At 32.2% G+C, this 18,831-nt stretch overlaps 1 protein-coding gene across 13 annotated transcripts in view; it reads left to right on the top strand.

Annotated features, from left to right (window-relative positions):
- The window catches only part of LOC130902399 (uncharacterized), a 215,283-nt gene that overhangs the window by 180,974 nt on the left and 15,478 nt on the right, over positions 1-18,831 (top strand). For 6 of the 13 annotated variants that reach the window (XM_057814508.1, XM_057814513.1, XM_057814511.1 and 3 more), the window contains one exon: positions 8,006-8,252. In XM_057814508.1, the coding sequence (XP_057670491.1) occupies positions 8,006-8,175 (170 nt within the window). In that variant the 3' untranslated portion in view covers positions 8,176-8,252. Of the gene's footprint in view, positions 1-8,005; positions 8,253-11,455; positions 11,636-12,569; positions 12,729-15,242; positions 15,383-18,301; positions 18,515-18,831 lie in introns of those variants that run through there. The other 7 variants (XM_057814505.1, XM_057814506.1, XM_057814517.1 and 4 more) reach the window with 3 other exon arrangements.

Genomic DNA, 18,831 nt, shown 5'->3' on the forward strand with positions numbered 1-18,831 from the left:
CTCACGACATGACAAAACCATTCCAGTTTTCTTTTTTTGATTTAGTATTTATTTCGTGTTAATTTCAAATTAACGCTTTCAAGTTAACGCTTTTTGATCCTCTACTTTTATGTTTTGCGTCTTTTCCTTTGGGTTTCTCATCAACGTTTTAGTTTCGTGTTTGTTCATTTTCATATTAATTTTCTGTAGAATACATACTTTCAAGTTTGAGTTCCTCTCTTCTAAATATTGAACACATTTAGTATAAAAATAATTGGATAATACAATAAATAATCAAGTGAACGTGATAGTTTTATTGGAGATTAGAATACTGGTAACATTTCAATTAATTGGAAAGTTAATTTTCCTTTTTTTGAACACGTCTGCAAAATAATTCAAGTGAATAAATTTATATTGATCGATTGACTAATAAGAGTCAGCTTCGATTCGTTTATCTAAAAAACGTCGTCTCAAAGACACTGTACGTTTTTGAATTTAACTAAAGAAAAATCTAAGAGCGAACTAATGGATTCGAATTTTAAAGGCCAATTCGGAAGTTTGCAATCAATTATCGCAATTTCTTATCTTCGAACTTCCCTTTAACCTTTCTCCAGTAATCACATCAGCCGTTTGAAAATTTCCCTAACAACCCTTTTTTCACGAAAATGCAGTTTGGCTTCCAGTAGATACTTTGTTTTACTCAATCGCTCTAGCGCCTCGGGTTAGATAAAAATTTCAAAGAGATATTTACACAACTCATTTCATCAGGACTCATTTTTGATCAATACTTTTATGAATTTGGTTAATAAATATTTCTGTTAGTTTGAAAGGGGTGTGGTCCTTGCACGGAACTACATGGTGAATAATAAGTAATGTAATCAAAATAGTTTTACTCAAAATACTGGACAGGATAATTCATTAGCAGCAACCAGCTGTATCCAGGAAACTGTTGGTACATCGTATTAATTTAATAATAACAACACATATAAAAATGATTAAATAAACCAAATTTTCAGGAAATTTATTGATAATTCTATTATATATATGATAATAAAGCTTGTCATAGTACAAACAGAATTACTGTTCAAGAGTTTACTCTCATACCCAAATTAAAATAACAATTATATAGAATTAAATCACACATTTCATTTTGCTTCATTTTTGACGCCTGTTGAAGCATCTAGCCTAGAACGAGAGTACTAGAGCGAAGTACCTCCAATATTGATTATGAAAGCACTCCGCGCATATATAAAAAATCCAGAATGTTTTGATTGTTGCTAACTAGAAGCTAACTTCAAATGAAAAATATCGACTAAGGAGTATTTAAATGACATGATTTTTGACAGTTAGACATGAGTGAGCTTCACTGCAGGTTATTTTGTTTTATGTGAGATGTTTTAGGCAGTTTAAGAAAACTAATTGAGTGTAGCAAAGAAGAATGGTATGAGTAGAATTATACTTGAACATACGATAATTTCAAAAATCAAATGTTATAGTCTCAAAGGTATGTAAAAAGTTTCCAATAGGGTCTTGACAATTTTGAATTAAGTTTGTGAACGCACCTTTTCACTTAACATAACAACTGTCAATTTATTCAGTAGACATAACCTCTTCATCATGGTGAGGTACACGAACGAACAACGTCTGCAAATCTTAATTATTTTTTACTATAGAAATTCGGAGTCGATGGCCACTACTTTAAGAGAGTTAACTCCGATTTTCGGTCGTAATTCTCTCTAGGTAGTAACAAATTTAGTGAAAAAGTTTGAGTCTACATTGTTCGTTGTGTGATTTTGCCGTGCCAGTGATACTACGGGTTGGTCGAAGTGTCGAAAATATCGCTGTCGTTGAAACGTCGTTGATCCAAATCAGTCAATTCCACGGCGTTCTCAAGAGTTGGGCATCGCCTTTATGACGAAATTTGCGTAAGGATCTTAATTTACACCCATACAGGCTCACTCAAGAATTGAAACCGATGGACCATTTCAAGCAACGTACGTTCTCCGATTGGACTCTAGAAAATATGCGTCAAGATTATGAATTTCATCGCAAAATCATCTTTCTCATTAGCTCATTTCTGGCTCAATGGGTTTGTCAATGAACAAAATATGCGGTATTGGGCAGGTGAAAATCCACATGTGATTAATGAAAATGAAAATGAAGAGATAACTTTTTGGTGCGGTTTGCATGCCGGCGGCGTCATAGGGCCATATTTTTTCGTCGACAATAGTGGTCGCCACGTGAATGGTGATCTTTAACTCGCCATGATTATCGATTATTTTTGGCCCGAATATATAGACTTGGAGAGCATGTGATTTCAACAGGACGGCGTCACAACCCACACAGCAGACGTAACAATCGATTTATTGAAGAGCAAGTTTGATGAACGTGTTATCTCAAAAAATGGACCAGTCGATTGGCCGCCTAGTTCGTGCGATTTAACGCCTCTAGATTTTTTTCATTGGGACTACGTCAAGTCTTTGGTCTATGCTATAAAGATAATAAAAAAAATCATTATGACATACTTGTTTTAACATATTAGTTCGTAATTATAATACATGCGGTTTCTAAGGTATTATGCGTTAATGGGAAAAAGAAAACAAAGAGCTTAGAGCGAACCATGCAGTATCTAGCCAAATAGATCTCCAGACCTTGCGAGGCTGGATTTTTTCTGTAACTTTATCTCTAACGAATTACATATAACACAGCTAACTAGCATTACACATCTCAAAGAAAAAATAACAACAGACTGTGTTAATAACAAAGATGGTAACATTTGAAAAGTGTATTTTAATACATAGGTTACATCAGTACTATTCAGAATATACCTCGTATAATATAATTGATTGAAATCAGGTCCCTAAGAAAAAATATGAAAATACACAAAGTTTCCATTTAAGGTAACTATTTTTGAACTATCTATTATAAAATGGCAAACATATGGACGTAATCAATTTTATCTCTACAATATTTAATTTGAAATTTATGATAGTTTCTCCATCAGATATGGAAATATCCATCTGCACCCATTCCGAGAAATTGTTTAAAAGAGGAGATATTCGAAATCAAAAATATACGATGGTTGCTACCTAAGTTTTGAGATTGACAAATAGAAACAAATATTTATACTTGGATAGGCCTTCATTATTATTCAAAGTATTTTTTCATGAGTTTGAACCAGTTCGAAGTTTTTTTTCCATTCGGATTGGAGTACCTCCAAAACATGTGATTTGAACACATCAACCGCTTCTTCGGGTGTAGAAAAACGTTGACCGCAATTTATTTTTGGTCTGCGAGAATAAGAAAAACCCATCAGGTACCAAACTATGACTTTACGGCGGATGACCCATCAATTTGATGTTTTTGTTTGAACTGATGTGGAAGAGCTCGCATTGTCGTGGTGGAGAATGATTCGTCGTCTGATTTTTTCGAACACTTTTGGAAAACAACTAAGGGTCTACGTTCCTTTAATGGAACGGGGGCCGAAAAAACAGACGACCATTTGCTATGAAGTCCTTCGTGCGTTTGTGTTAGATTTGGTTCGTTTTGAGAGACGCTTACTCTTACAGTGGATTGTTGTTTAATTTCAGGTTCGTTCATATGCATAGATGCATGATTCTTCACTTGTCACGATGTTTTAAACATATTTTGAAGCATCGCGATTGAATTATTTCATTATTTCTTTCCGCCAATCGACACGGAGCTTTTTTTGAGAGATTGTCAAATCTTCTGCGAACAAATCTTTTTGACAGCCAAATTTTCATGCTATTTTGAATGTTTGCGGGTGAAACTAATGCCCAAGTGTGTCTTAATCTCACGGTATGTCACAAGACTATCTTGCAAAATCAGTTCATGCGCAACATCGATGTTTTCCGGCACAGCCGTAGATTTTGGACGATCTTAACTAAATTCATTCTGTAGCGAAGCGCAACTAGCTGGAGGTGGCTTCATTATCAAATGTGGAAGCGAATTGATCGGCACACTGCTTTTGGCTCAATCCACGTCGAATGTTTCAAGTATCTGTAAACAACTCAAATAGCACTCGTGTGTCCGTTCCCCATTGATAACGTCAAATTTTATGGCATCAATGTCAGATTTGACATCTTCAAATCAGTGTTGCCAGATCTCAAAACTTGAGTACCAATCCTCGTATCAAAAATGCGGACGATGCTGCAGATAGCAATAAAACAGATACAGTTCCCATTGTTAATTTATTCAACGTACCCATTACCTCGTTTCAAATCTTTGGTTCACCGAATTACAGATATTTTATTCTTAATGTGTATCGAATAAGAAGGTGATATCAATTTCGGTAATATATATTATTCACTCAGGAAGCGTTTTCCGCTTGATGAAATTCTTATAAAAAATCACAAATTTTTCTACTGGACTTGACGTTTGTCCCTACGGACTTTTTTTATTCATTCGAACTGACCAAGGATATTTATCTTCAAGCTTCCCACATAAGGGATGATCTAACATTGATTTAACAAAAAATTGAATTTATGTTGGATATGTTAAGTAAACTGGTAAGAAAAATTTTGACAAATTCACAAATTTCGTTTAGTTTTCAACATTCATTCGTTTGAAGGTATTTCCAAAATTAAATTTTCAACTGTTTTGTGAAGGAAAAAACTAATACTTTCCTTACTATATATCAATACAAATATATAATTAAACCAATATAAATATATATGAATAAATATGAATAGCATAGGGATTGTTCAAATTGTATGATCTTAGTTTTTACTACTTTTTTCTATACTATAAAAAAACTTATTTCAAATGGTTATTTGGTATAAACTTAACCGAATCTAGGTAAATTGATGTGTATAATGATAGTACAAATATTGTACTTGAAATATACGAGGGTGGATATTGGAACGAGATTAAATCCGAGCAATGTTTTATTTAGAATTTATACATTTCTGCTTATCATAATCTTTAATATATACCATTTTATATTGTTTGTAACAAAGCTGCTTTTCGCTACAGGTCTTTTTGACATCTATAACGGTCTCAAAAATTAAGAAACCACTACATAATATACTGTTATCCTAACCAGTAAGTTTGCAAAATTTTCAATGAAATTCACGGTATTGAAATAAATATTTTTACGAGTTCCTTATGAGAATTTGACACGTATTGAAGTTGTCATGTCAAATAGCGAATTCTCCGAGATGGTTACCCGTTTTTGACTTGACGCACTAGACGAATCTTCTAGAACATCATCTCGACCATTTTGTGACGCTCAAACTGTATAAAAATACGTAGATGAAATAAACATTCACTGTTATCTTCTCATTTTAATAAATATGATTCAATTTCATCGATTATAACGTGAAAATTCACAAGAATTTTATTTATTATTGTTATACTTTATAAAAACATCAGTATATAAATGCTAGCTATACTGATTTGTTTACAGTAGCTATAAATGTTGTATTTACAACAGAAAATTTCACGGCAACAGTTGTCATGATACACCTCAATTTCAAAAAAGTTCCATATGAGAAAATAGAAAAAGCAAAGAAAACAAACCTTATAAAAAACCATGCACAATTTACAGACCAATATTTCATTTTCGTAACTTAATCGTAAAAGATGTTTTCCTGAATAAAAAATTGATAAATTAAACAAAAAAGTTGTGTAAATATAGTGACAGCATAAATTAATTTTTGTTTTGCATTGTGTTTTTGTAGTTAGTCAATCAAATTTAGGTGAACGAAATTACGAGAGATGGAGCGATGAGTAAAACAAAATATCGTCACGAAATAGGACACACCCAAAGGATACTTATCCTGTAACCCAACCTAATCTTTCCTAACCTAACCTTACTTTTTTGTCTAAAACTTCTATATTACTACCTACCAGGAGTTTTTTAAGTAACAATTAATTACGAGAATGAATCATCCATCGTATAAACAGATTTGATATTTGGAAAGTAAATTACGTTTAAAAAAATATACAGATCGTCAAAGCAGAGAACGAAGTCGAATGGATAAATATGCGCAATGTAAGTACAAAAATATATGAGTTGAATGATGATCCATAGATCTAGGTAGTTTATTATAACAATTGCTGGAATCAGTTTTTTGGTGTAAAATCAATATTTGATAAAACTGATTCTACAATATGATCGATGAAAACTCGCTACAATCGAAAGAGATATATTCTTCTTTTCACAATATTCAGCTTCCAATTTGTCCAAATATGAAATTGGAAAATAAATATTCACATTGTTCCTGGTCATAATTCAATTTTCGTTTAAACAGTAATCATCCGTCAAAATAATGATATTTGGCTTCAGTTTTTATTTTCTCATCATTAAAACCAATTTTTGTTTTGAATAAATATAATATAACATTATTTATAATATTATTATAGTAAATTATTACCTTGTGAAATGAAGAGAGAAGATATATTTGAAATATCAAATTGTGTGATAAATGTCACAAAGGAATAGAATAAATAGATAATAGTGAGAAGATTTCAATATTTCTTATTGATATAATTTAATGAACTCCTTATAGGGAGCATTGAATCCATAAAGTGATAAGTATCCAAAAAAACTTGTTAATGGTACTTATTTTTTGAAAATGAGGTAGCATTTGGTTATGTACAAAAATTGAATCACTGAATATGGTCTTGGTATTTCGCATTTAAATGTGAACTATACAAAACGACTTTATCGGAAATTGACAATTTAAATCGGAATTATAATAAAGTAATGCAAAAACATTAATAAAACAATAATTTTTGGGAAAATTGCAAAAACCTGTCACATAATAAAAAAATAGAACCATTGATTTTGAATTACATAATTAAGAGTTAAAATTATTCGTAAGAACATCTGGTTTTGGCAAGTTTTTTCCAATTGTTTTAATTAAACATCTGTTTGTCAATTACGCCATACCAATTTTATTATCAAGGTTCCTTTGACTGAAAGAGAAAGTATAGAAATTCTAATGATAATATGTTATAGCGACTTTGAGGGCATGAAGAAGCATGTGTTATTTGAAGGAAAACATTTTTAAACGACCTTGAAGCAAATAAAATAGAATTGCTGCAAAATTTAATAATTCTGGAAGGGTAACGGATGCTCTCAAATCTCGAGGACCAAAAATAAGCCATGTTGCGAATTTAGATATTTTGTTGACATTGGAAGACAACCCCATCACAACTATAACAGAAATTGTAGCGTTTCAGAAACAAAATGTGAGTTAGTCATTTGTTGTGAAATTTTCAAAGAAAAAGGAGCTGCACCCATACAAAGTTCACGAACTTTCGCTAGATGGTCCGTAGATTTAAAAAAATTAGAGTTTGAGTAGAAATCGTCAAAGTTGATTGGTCGTTATACCTTTCGCGTGAATTTATTTGAAACATTTGCGTATGGCTTTGTATCAGAACTTAATTGCGGTATTTCCAGATGTAAATATTGGAACTGAATTGAACGAAAGACACATGAAATTATTCATATAACTTTCCAGTTGATCGAAAAGTCTCTAAATCATGTCTACCATCGTCTTGGCCTATTTCAGGACAATAATTTCTGTAAGAAATATTTTTAGTTTGATAGACTGTTAATTTGAAAGTTAGTACAGAATTTAAGTTAATCTTCCCTTTAACTATAATGCAGAAAATAATATAAAAAACCTAGGTTCGTATTTGAAAAAAAATATTGAGGACTTCGACATTATTTTGACAAATATGACGATTTATTTTTTCCACCAATGACATACACTGCTTAACGTGTTTTTACATTTGTTTCAAAAATGAACGTTGTATGTTCTGATTTTTGTGCATTACTTTATCATAACTTTATAAATCATACATGTTACTTTAATGTTGCCAGCTGCTTCGATATAAGAAAACAATAAAATAGGGACAATCTATATAAACAATTTAATATATAAGTACAATTAACTGCGAACTCCTGCTTCATGCTATTAACAACAATACCAATAATTGCTTCGGGTTCAGTATATTGAAAAGAAGTAAACTGCATTTTTACTTAAATTTTCAGAAAGAAATTCTCAAGACGGCTCTGGAACCCGCCCCTTCGGCCAACCCTTATTATTAGGTCCCCAGCTAGAGAATGGGAATGGCTTAAATACACCCCCTTCTCCTTCGGGCAGCACCCCTAAAGGAAAAATATCGCCTTTAACAACAAAACGAACAAAACCAAAAAAATAAACTACAATTTTTTGTCCTTGATTTGCTGTTTTATCCAAACTTGTCCGACTGTGATAAATAAAAAATATCGTTCACTAGTTTATAGTTATTAATATTACTAATAGGGCGAGTATAATCACTAGAAAGTAAGTTGGTTAGGTGTGGTTTGGCTTAAATTTCTCCAAATTCATTATTTCATATCATCTAATTAGAAAAAAGCAACAAAAAAATTAATATGAAAAATCAATTGAAAAAAAAAATATATTTTATATCTTGCCAAAAAACTAGTCACTGCCTTAAAGACAATAGGCTTAGCAGATTCTGCGAACAATTCCATCAAAAGGCTCAAATACATCGAAGGATTAGTATTGAGGCACAGATAAACCCCAGAAAAATTATTTCCTTTGGAAAGAGTCTATGTAATTTGGCAGGTTCACTGCAGAGTACCTGAAAACCCGAACCTACTGCCCAAACAATCTACAATATTCTACCAGATCCTAATGACATTCTTATGGATTTCATTGAACTCAGTACCACACTGATTTCAGTAATCAGTACATGTAATGGAAAAAATTAAGTCAGTCAACAATTTGATGATTAAAATATAATAATATTGACTGGCATGTTCCGGAATTGCTTCACAAAAACCGATTCTTATTAGAGATACGAATACGATAGCATAAACGTTTTCTCTAATTTAACAGAAAAAAACTAATGTTGGCATCATTGCCTTAAAGGTATTCTTTATATTGATATTAGAGCTTGGGAAAAAATGAACGCAATTAGTATATCCAAAAATGACAAGCTTAGTCATGGTTATAATGAAATTAATAAAATGATAAACAACTGACTCTAATAAGCTTTTAAAAAACAAGATAATTAAGTTGTCTTCCACAATAGAATACTCATAGATGGTGGAAATTGAAAAGGGTTATACCAATACGAAATAGGGATATGAACACGGGCCAACGATATTAATTGTTATAAGGTCCAGAATAACCAACAATTCGAATGGATAATGTAGATGTTCCTCATTACAGAATATGAAGGAAACGCTTTCTATTTAATTATCAAAAAAATGTAGCAGAAACTCAGTTAATGTTGACAAAAACCAGCAGCATATCCTATTATTAACAATACACCAGAAGTTTTTATTATTATTTGTTATTAGAATCAAAGACAACTCTAATAATTGTCGCGTGATATGAAGATATATCGATTAATTCTCAAAAAATCATTGTTCTACTTATAATCAAAAATAAAAATAATTTCACACAACAATGAAGCAAGAAACGTATTAAAATTACTTTTGTTTCTTTTTAAAATTTTTTAAAATCAGGCAATTGTTACCTGGAAGGTAAAGTACTACAGTCGACAAAAAAGACCTTATCAGAGAACAAGTTGGTTCATTAATTCTCGACAAAACATTTTTCAGCTTAACGTTCTGTTGAACTTTGTTAAATAAAGTTTTCCGCAAATTCCGTTCCCCCGAAACCTGATAAATTTAGTAACAAGACGAATTAAAAATTAAAAATATACTTTTCTCTCTCCCAATGAAATCGAATTTCAAATTTAATATTAGATTTTCTCCCTCGTTGCTTTAACCAATTTGTTGTGCACTATGTGTTTTAGTTGATGTTTAGATTAAAAAGTTAAATGTTTTCTGAGTGTAGAGACGAATTAAAAACTGACAAACATGAATATTCATCTCAAACTTTGAATATTGCTTTATGACTTTGTTTTCGATGTTTTACTTCATTTATGTTTCAGAATTTGCGAAATTCATCGGCCATGTTTTTATTATTCAAAAATACAACGCAGATAGATAAAATGTTTATTGAAGAAGCTTTTGAAATTCAAAATACGTACGAAGTTGCGAAACTTCTCATGTTACATGCACTTTGTTGAAAGGATATTTAATTCTGAATGTCCAAGATGCAGGATATTTATTTTGGGATAATGCTTATGCTTTTATCTATAAGAGAAGTGACAAAATCTCTAAATAAAAAGGTTCTTTGTATAGGGGGGAGTGTGACAACGGTTAATGAATCCGCTTTTATGATGATTACTCAAAAACCGAAATTAGTGGCAAGAAATATCTGTAAAATATGCCGATATCTATCTGGAAACTGGAAACTGCATATCAAAACATACATATATATATATATATATATATATATATATATATATATATATTTCATCTAATTATACAGGGCAGATGAATACTGGATAAACCAAGATTTAGGCTTCACCATTACAAAATTCACTTGGTGCAAAAATTTAATCCTCCACCAGGATGCTGGTCAGAGGCTTGTTTTCGGATGAAACTCATTTTAATCTTGATGAGATTACGATGTCAGCGCGAGGAATTGTAATATACTTTTTTGACGATGAAATTTCAATGAATTCGGAGCCTTACGTATGTTAGACGACTTCTTCGTTCCTGAACTGCAAAACTTTAATTGTTATAACTAAAGAATATGGTTCTAGCCGGTTGGAGCAGCTTCACACACGTCCGATAGAACTCTGCTACGAGCTCTTGAAATTTTTCCTGTCAACTTGATTTCGAGGAGAGGTGACTCAAATTGGCCTCCACGCAGTCCCGATTTAACAACTATGAACTTTTTCCTGTGGAGTTATGTCAAATCTGGAGATTAAACTAACAAATCGACTTCCTTGGCAAGTGTGAACTTTCTTTTGAGACATCTTGTATAAACTTAATATCACTAAAATTTTTGAAAACCTGAAAAAGTTTCCGGAAATTATAAATTTGGATTTAGGGAAAAAACCAAATGCCTTATAAACTATACAATATGCTCCAGATTACCAATTAAAATATATATATATATATATATATATATATATATATATATATATATATAAATATATCTATAGCTATTTCGATATTAAAATGGTCTTATCTTTTTAAATACCCTGTATAAATTGATGTAAATGTATATTCAAGTAACAAGGATTATATGAGATAGCTAAATATGGATAAATATATAGGGCCTCGCCCATTGTATTTGCTTTGTCACGCAGGATATATCTGCCTATAATTTTGTTAGTAATTTTTATCATTTCTACAATGAAGTTAATATGTTGATACTCTAAAAACTAGCCCTATATAATCTAATAAACATATCAAACCTTCCTTCAAACATCTATCAACTTGAAACGAATAATGAAGTATATAAACTTTTTTTTAAAAAAAGCCTCGAATATATGAAAAAATGTTTGTCAGTTCCACCGTCGTTTTTTAGAAAGTACATACATTTTCTTTTCGATGTTTCTGTGTCAGGAACAAGCATGAAGTCTTCTCCGAGTGCCGTGAACATTTGTCCAATGTTTGGATTCCGAAGTGTCGGTCTGTATTAACAGAAATGAGCGTAGTAACCCTTAGTAACAGTTACATCCACTAAATATTATTTTGAATTGTTTGTTTTGATTTTTGATCTGATTCTCAATAGCAGTAGTTATATTCGTGCTCTGTTTAGATATTTCAGATATTTTGAATAAAAATAAATTAGAAAACTGTTTTTAGCCTTAAAATTTTTTTTGTTAACAAATGTTTAAGAAAAAAGAGAACAAGTACCACATGTATATGTCTCATTCATTGTTCTATGAACTGTTCCTTGCACAATTTTTTTCTGATCCCGCAACTTACTTGGACCTCGTTCATTTAATAATCTCACGCTGATATAAAGGTTGTTATCCTACAATTAGTAATTACAGAGAAATTAGAAATTACAATTAGTAATTTCACAGATAGCAATGAGGTTTCTATATATTTTTTTTGGTATACCCTCTCCAAATTATTCAGAACGGTTCTTCTTCCGTATATTTAATTTCAAATGTTCCTCCAAATGCTTCTTAAACCTTTTTTGATTCTTCCTTGGTAGGTACATTCCCAGATGTTACTTTTTGGTAATACTAATTCCTTTTTTTCTAATCAATATCCAACTAATTTCACAAAAAAAATATGGAAGACATGGAAGAGTTCTTTTCAATCATCATTTTTTAATTCATTTTATTCTCAACTTTGAGATTTCATTAATCATGAGATTCTGAAGTCTTGACAATGTTGTAGCTTGTATTTTTGATTATCATAAACCCAGATTTTAGATAAGTGGACAGTTTGTTACTAACTTTGTTGAGACATATATATTATTCACATACAAACGTTTAAAAGCAAATTAGATTAATAAAGAGACGTGAATCTTTTTTCTAATTGATTCATAAATAAAAATAATTGATTACACAGATATAACTACAATGTTCCTCAACTCATAGGAGTAGGTATCAACCCTGCTTCAAAAATAAACAAATACAGCTTTTTAACCTGCATGTACTACCTTTTATATCGATTTTCAAGTACTTATGAGTGCTTATTAGTTTTTTGTGACTTTTGACAGCTCCCCATTCTCCTAGACGACAAAAACTCAACCTACGGATGAAGAGTTTATCTTTGGACTCACCTGAAAGTACAGAGCATGTAAGAAGAGGAAAACATCACGGAACGAATGCTTCCAGTGATCCGCATTCGAATCAAAGCAGCTCTTCAAGGATTCAGTGTATGGATTTATAATTTTATTGTACACCTTTTTTGTTTTGAAATTACTGAATAAGATTGAAGATTAGATCTCTCTTGTCTATATTCTTCTTCTGTTTTCTATTGTCCAAATTAATTGTTAAAAAAACTCATCGACTTTAGTGATTACATCCATTTGCTCGATCTGGTTAAGAGATGACATAAGAATAATTATCAAGAAATGAACATATCTAGATACATTCTGTGTGAAAGGAAATCATTTTTGTAAATGGTGAAATTGGTCGAATTCAGCGGACGAAACCGTCGTGCAACTGTTGTGGAATCCTAGCGGTTCGGTGGCACATTCGCTACAAACCCAACAGGTTCTAGAAAACATATTTCGGAGCACTTTTAATTTGTGCTGGTGGAAGTAGAGGTAGTGAAACTGAAACGTTAAAAAGAACTGAGACAGAGGCAGACCAGAAATTTGTTAAATTAACTTCGTTCCGCGGTAAAACGTTTACTTGTAGACTTGGTAGAAGAAAAATAATTGAAAACGATCGTGAAGACGAGAAAAATGAATTAAACCTCCATGAATTATTCTCCATAATTTCATTTTAAATTATAATAATTGTTTTCATAAACGACGGCCGTTTTTTTTTAACCTCTGATAAGATATAGGTAAATAAAAGAAGTTCATTTAAAACAATATTTTTTTAGTTTTTCGACATAATCACAGTAGAGATTAAGACATTTGTCATATCTGTCGACAAGCTTTTCAATACTCTCTTCAAAGAAGTGGCCGTCAATGTAGCCTAACCGTTCAGTAAAATTAGAGCAAAAAACAGATCTTAAAACTTCTAGAAATTCCGTAATGGTGAATCTAAGGTTTTCTTCAACCATTCTTGTTAAGCCAGGTCATTTGAAACGACAGATTTACGTCCACATCGTTACGGCCATCTTTAAACTTTCGCACTCTTGATGCATAACAACATCACTCATGAAGTTTTCCCCATACACACGGCTCATTCTCCGATTTCTGCATCCCGTAGAAAACGAATCACACTTTGCAATTCACACTTGGTGGGAGCATCAATATTGGCGGACATGTTTACGTGGCTTAAGAATACCAGCATGCTTGAACGAAACCATATGGCGAAATAAATATATCGGAATAGAGGCCAAATCGAGAGGCCACGGTAAGACCCATAATGACCTACACCGCAGAGACACAGCCAGAAACGGCGAAACTAAAAGAATGATGGAAACAGCAGAGATGAAAGTGCTACGCAGGATGGCCGGAAAAACCCTACCGGACAGGGAAAGATGTGAGAACATCAGAAGATTGTGCAACATAGATGACGTCAACAAATGGGTTCTATTAAGAAAGAAAGAATGGAACGAGCACATAAGTCGTATGGACAACAATAGACTGGTCAAGATAGCGCACTATAAATCCCCATTGGGCCGAAGGAGTACCGGCCGACCCAGAAAAAGGTGGATCAGCAAACTTGAAGCAGGATAGAAGGCAAGGATGTCGAAGATAAAACAGGCGACTACGTCTTATACACGAAAGAAGGAGAAGAAGAAGAATGTTTACGTGGGTGTAGCGCACCGCCGTCTGACGCCTGAATGTCAACAATGGTAGAGTGTGTAGTGAGAGTCGTATTTTTTTAAAAGAGAAACTAGACAAAGAACCGGTACATAATGTAACAATCGTTATGTTATATCTCGTTTGGTTTAATTGCACTAAAAATAGTCAATATAGCCTCTAATTGCAAAATTCATTTTTCAAAAACTAGCACTTGACAGAAATCAAAAACGGCTTACCAGCGAAACGTTCAACGCGAAGAATGCGACCATTGGATGTAGTCTAGACGTTTATCTTCCATTTTAGAAAATGGAATATTGGTTATCGACAGAGTCGTCTACATGGTAGTATTCAATCCAAGTTACTATTCTATGATTCCAATAAATAACTTTATTACTTATAACTACCTCCCATAAGCTAGACTTTCACTGTCTAAATTGTTAGTCGCTGTATAAACATATTCAGAATCATTCAACCAATCAACATTCTAATATTTTAGTAAAAAAATGACATCACACTTCTAAAGATATGGTCTTTATGAATGTAAAAACCTAAAACCGTGAAAGATTTTCAATTGCAATATAACCATTTAAAAAAATAACTTCCTTTTTGATGTTGATAATATTCTATTTCACCTGATTCATGATTTTTAAATGACGACAAGGCTATTGCCTTATATCCACAAGGATACACAATGATGTATTCTTTCCGTTTATAATTTAGTAGGGTCGACCAAGTTTCTGTGAAGTTCTTTGAAACTAATAAAAGTGAGTCGTCGTTTAGGGAATTTTCCGTTTCTATGGAGGAGAAAATTACATTAAATTGTGAAAAGAGATGGTCTCGTGTTTTCTTAATGCATAAAAAATTATACAAAACCAAAGTTTTATTAAAAATCACACATTTTATGGAATTATGATTTTCGTTTAACTTTTTTAGTGTTTACCTACTTTATAAATGTTTTTACAGCCCCTTCAAGTCCTGTTCATAATCGCCGACTGCTTTCTGCCAAAAACATAAGAATGTCGTCTGTAGAGTTACCTGACGAGAACGATAAGAGCCCTTCATCCGCTAGTGCTTCTCCGTGTCCAAGTCCAGTAGGAGGAAAGGTGAGAAGAAAAATATATAGAACATGTTGAGGAACTAGTGCTAAGAACAAAAGACGAGTTGTGACTTACCAAAATTCACTACTCAAAATCAAAGATACAAGAATTAATGACAAAATTTTGACAAATCCTTTAGAAAATAATCCTTCAACCGTTAACGACTAACTGCAACCAAAGTTTCATGACAATTGAGAATTTTCTGACAATAACAAATTTTCAGCTTTTAGACAAACTTTTAATGTCAAAATGATGAAGGTAAAAATGTACAGTTGGTTTAGTTAACAATGTTATGTGACTCATAATGAGGGGAAGTTAGTTGTTGTGGGTAATTATTTTATTGCAAGTTACCTGCTTGACTTCATTGCGGAAAAAAGAAAGTTACTAACTTGAATAAAATTAACAAACAAGATAGTGAGAATAGGTACATTAGGTGGAAATAAAGGAAAACTACCTCTACAAGATTCAACATTAATATTATTGAGAAGTACAACAGTACTACTGCTCCTAACTTTGGGGGAATCCTAGGTATTAATGCCACAAAGAGGTAGATGGCTAAAGCACCGAAAGAATAATAAAAGGTGTACCAAAAAAGATATTGAGAGCGAGGGAAGAGGACAAAAGGAAGACCAAAGAGGAAATGTATAGAAGAGGTTATGGTAGATATGAAGAAGTTTGGTCAGAAATTTACTGAAAAAGATTGAGCTGATAATATAAAGAAAACTCTGAAACCTGTTTACGCAGTTTTATATAAACTGTTTTAAAAATATTGTCATGAAAAAATGACAGGTCAGGTTTATAGGAATCAGGTGTATGATCACATTTTCATGCTAATACAGGCTTTTGGATCATTTTTATAGATAAAAATGTGAGCTCACATTGAACTATGGTGGAAGATATGGGAAGATATAGAAAGGAAAAGGTTTTTTTTTCATCTACCGCTTCTACCTATGTCACCTGAATCCCATATAGCATGATTGCAATAAGTTACAAAAAACCATTGACATTGATATTTTTAAAAGCATGTGATATAATTCAGAAAGGGATTGTTCGACTAAAATCAAAATACTTCCTATAATAAAATTTCCTCAGCCTTTTCTATTCGAATTTCAGTTTTCTGTTCAAATTTGAATAAGAATAGAGAACGAGTTATACTTTGTGAATGGATTACTTGCGTTTCATTCTAAATAATTAGTTTATTATTGTTTAACGAATCATTTTATACCGCAATCAAGTCGTTAATTTTATCGGTTTAGAAACACTCTGTATGTCACGAACTATTGAACAAAGCTCCAAATTGCCTTGTTATTAATCGGAAAGTTTTACGGAAAGAGATTATATCTTCGCAGTTAATATTCTACCCCAGGAGAACAACCAAGTTGAACTTCTCAAGTAACTTTTGAGTAACTTAGATCCCCAAATCCTTGTGTCATAAAAAAAATAGAAGGTTACAAACTTCCGATTTTATTCGTCTTATTAATTCATAAAACAAACACCTTACGATTTCTAGTAGTAGTAAACAATAAAAAAAAATACTTTATTCCTTTCTTTAGGTAAACTTTTACAGATATAATTCGATAAAGTTAGGTAACCGTCATCAACTTTTCCCTCTGAGAAATGTTATGTCTCTAATCAAAATTAATGTGAAAATTGAAATAGAAATTTTTTGATCTCAGATTTTTGTTTATTTATGTATCCCAACACCCCGTGGTAGAAACTCATTCTTAGTAAATAAGTTTGGATCAATTCGCAAAATCAAAAATCTTCAATATTTATCGAGGTATACAAAAAAAACAAACCGCTAATTTTTTTCAATTTAATTGTTTTTAACTTCTATAATTTTTTTCAGCACCTTTTCAGACCTTTCCTTCAACTTACTAGGTGATAATACGAATCGAATAACATCATAATCGTAATTTTCAGAGACTATAAAAACATTCTACGAGAAATGCTAAATGTGAACCAGATTTGTTTTGAGAAGATACGTAATACAAGTAACGAATTCCACCAGGAGAGATGATGGATATGTGGGACTCCCGTAGCCTACCTACTAAACCGCCATCTTCTGTCATCTCTGTCCAGCCAGGGACTATTGTGATATTACTTCTGCTTGGTGGGTCTGGTCGTGTATTTGTCACGTTTCTTTTATGATATCGTCATACCAAGCAGCCGTCTACATTCTTTTGTATAGATAGCAATCAGTTACCAATATTCTACCTTGAGCAGCATGAGGATTTATGCTGCCGACAGTCTCCTCTACCTCCTCTTTTGAACCCCTCCAGTGGTTACACACGAAGAAATGTATTTAGCATTATCTGAGTCGTTTCCACAATACGTACACACAGGAGGTACTTTTTTCATTTTGTGAAGATACCGTCGGAAGTAGCCGTGTCCCGTCAAAAGCTTGGTAAACATGTGAACCAGATTAGAAGGCATATTCAGTAATGTAGTGACAATATTCTACCAGTACCCAGCGGACTTGAACTTGAAAATTAGAAAAATTTATCTTTCAAATTGTGGGGTTTGTGAAAACCTTTCGTCAACGGAAGTTGACGTCAATTTTTTAACAGAAAATTTTGAAAAAAATTTAAAAACCATTACAGCAAACCGCATCTCAAAACTGTTATTCAGCCGCCATTTTGAATTTACAAATTTCGAAAACACCAACATTTTGTTTATATTTTCATTTGTTTCTGATTAAACTTCACGCATAAATAAAAAATTTTCTAAATTATTTAACAATTTCCTCAAATTTTATTATTTATTCAATGTTATAAGGCCTAAGATTTATTGAAAATGAAGAAATATAGAAAAATTATTGTGTGTCGATATGTTTTCGATTGTAGACATAATATTCCTTTTTGCTAAAAGTTGATTTGTTTACATTTACTCCCGAAAATAATACTACGTTTTAATTTTCTTTAGAAATCCCATCGCCTGTTACCAACCAACCTCTACGTAGTTCTGTACAATTTCAAATCAAGACACCAAGATGAATTAGATTTGAAAGCGGGATACAAAGTAACAGTCATTGATACTTCCGATCCTGATTGGTGGAAAGGAAAATGCCTTGGGAGAATTGGATTTTTTCCTTCGAAATATGTTTCGAAATTATCTTCTGGAGAAAAACCATTACAAGTAAGTGGTAAACGAAGAATTTTGTTCACTTATTACACTGAAGATATCCAACAACGCTGAAACCGGTTATCTACATTTCTGTTTTTTATCGTGAGTCAGGAAGGAGACAATGAAATCAGATACTATTGTGTTTTTAATCTAGATCAGTGTTTTTCAACGTGAAGTCTACGATTCAGAGGGGGGTAATTTAATCCTTAAGGGGGCAATTCGAAAATTGATTCGACACCAATTCAACCCTTTGCTCCGGCTCATTTGAATCCAATGCTAGATTTCGATACCAAATTTAATTATTAGGTATAATCTGGCTCGACGAAACC

The sequence above is a fragment of the Diorhabda carinulata genome, chromosome X, assembly GCF_026250575.1.
Source record: "Diorhabda carinulata isolate Delta chromosome X, icDioCari1.1, whole genome shotgun sequence".
Taxonomy (NCBI): domain Eukaryota; kingdom Metazoa; phylum Arthropoda; class Insecta; order Coleoptera; family Chrysomelidae; genus Diorhabda; species Diorhabda carinulata.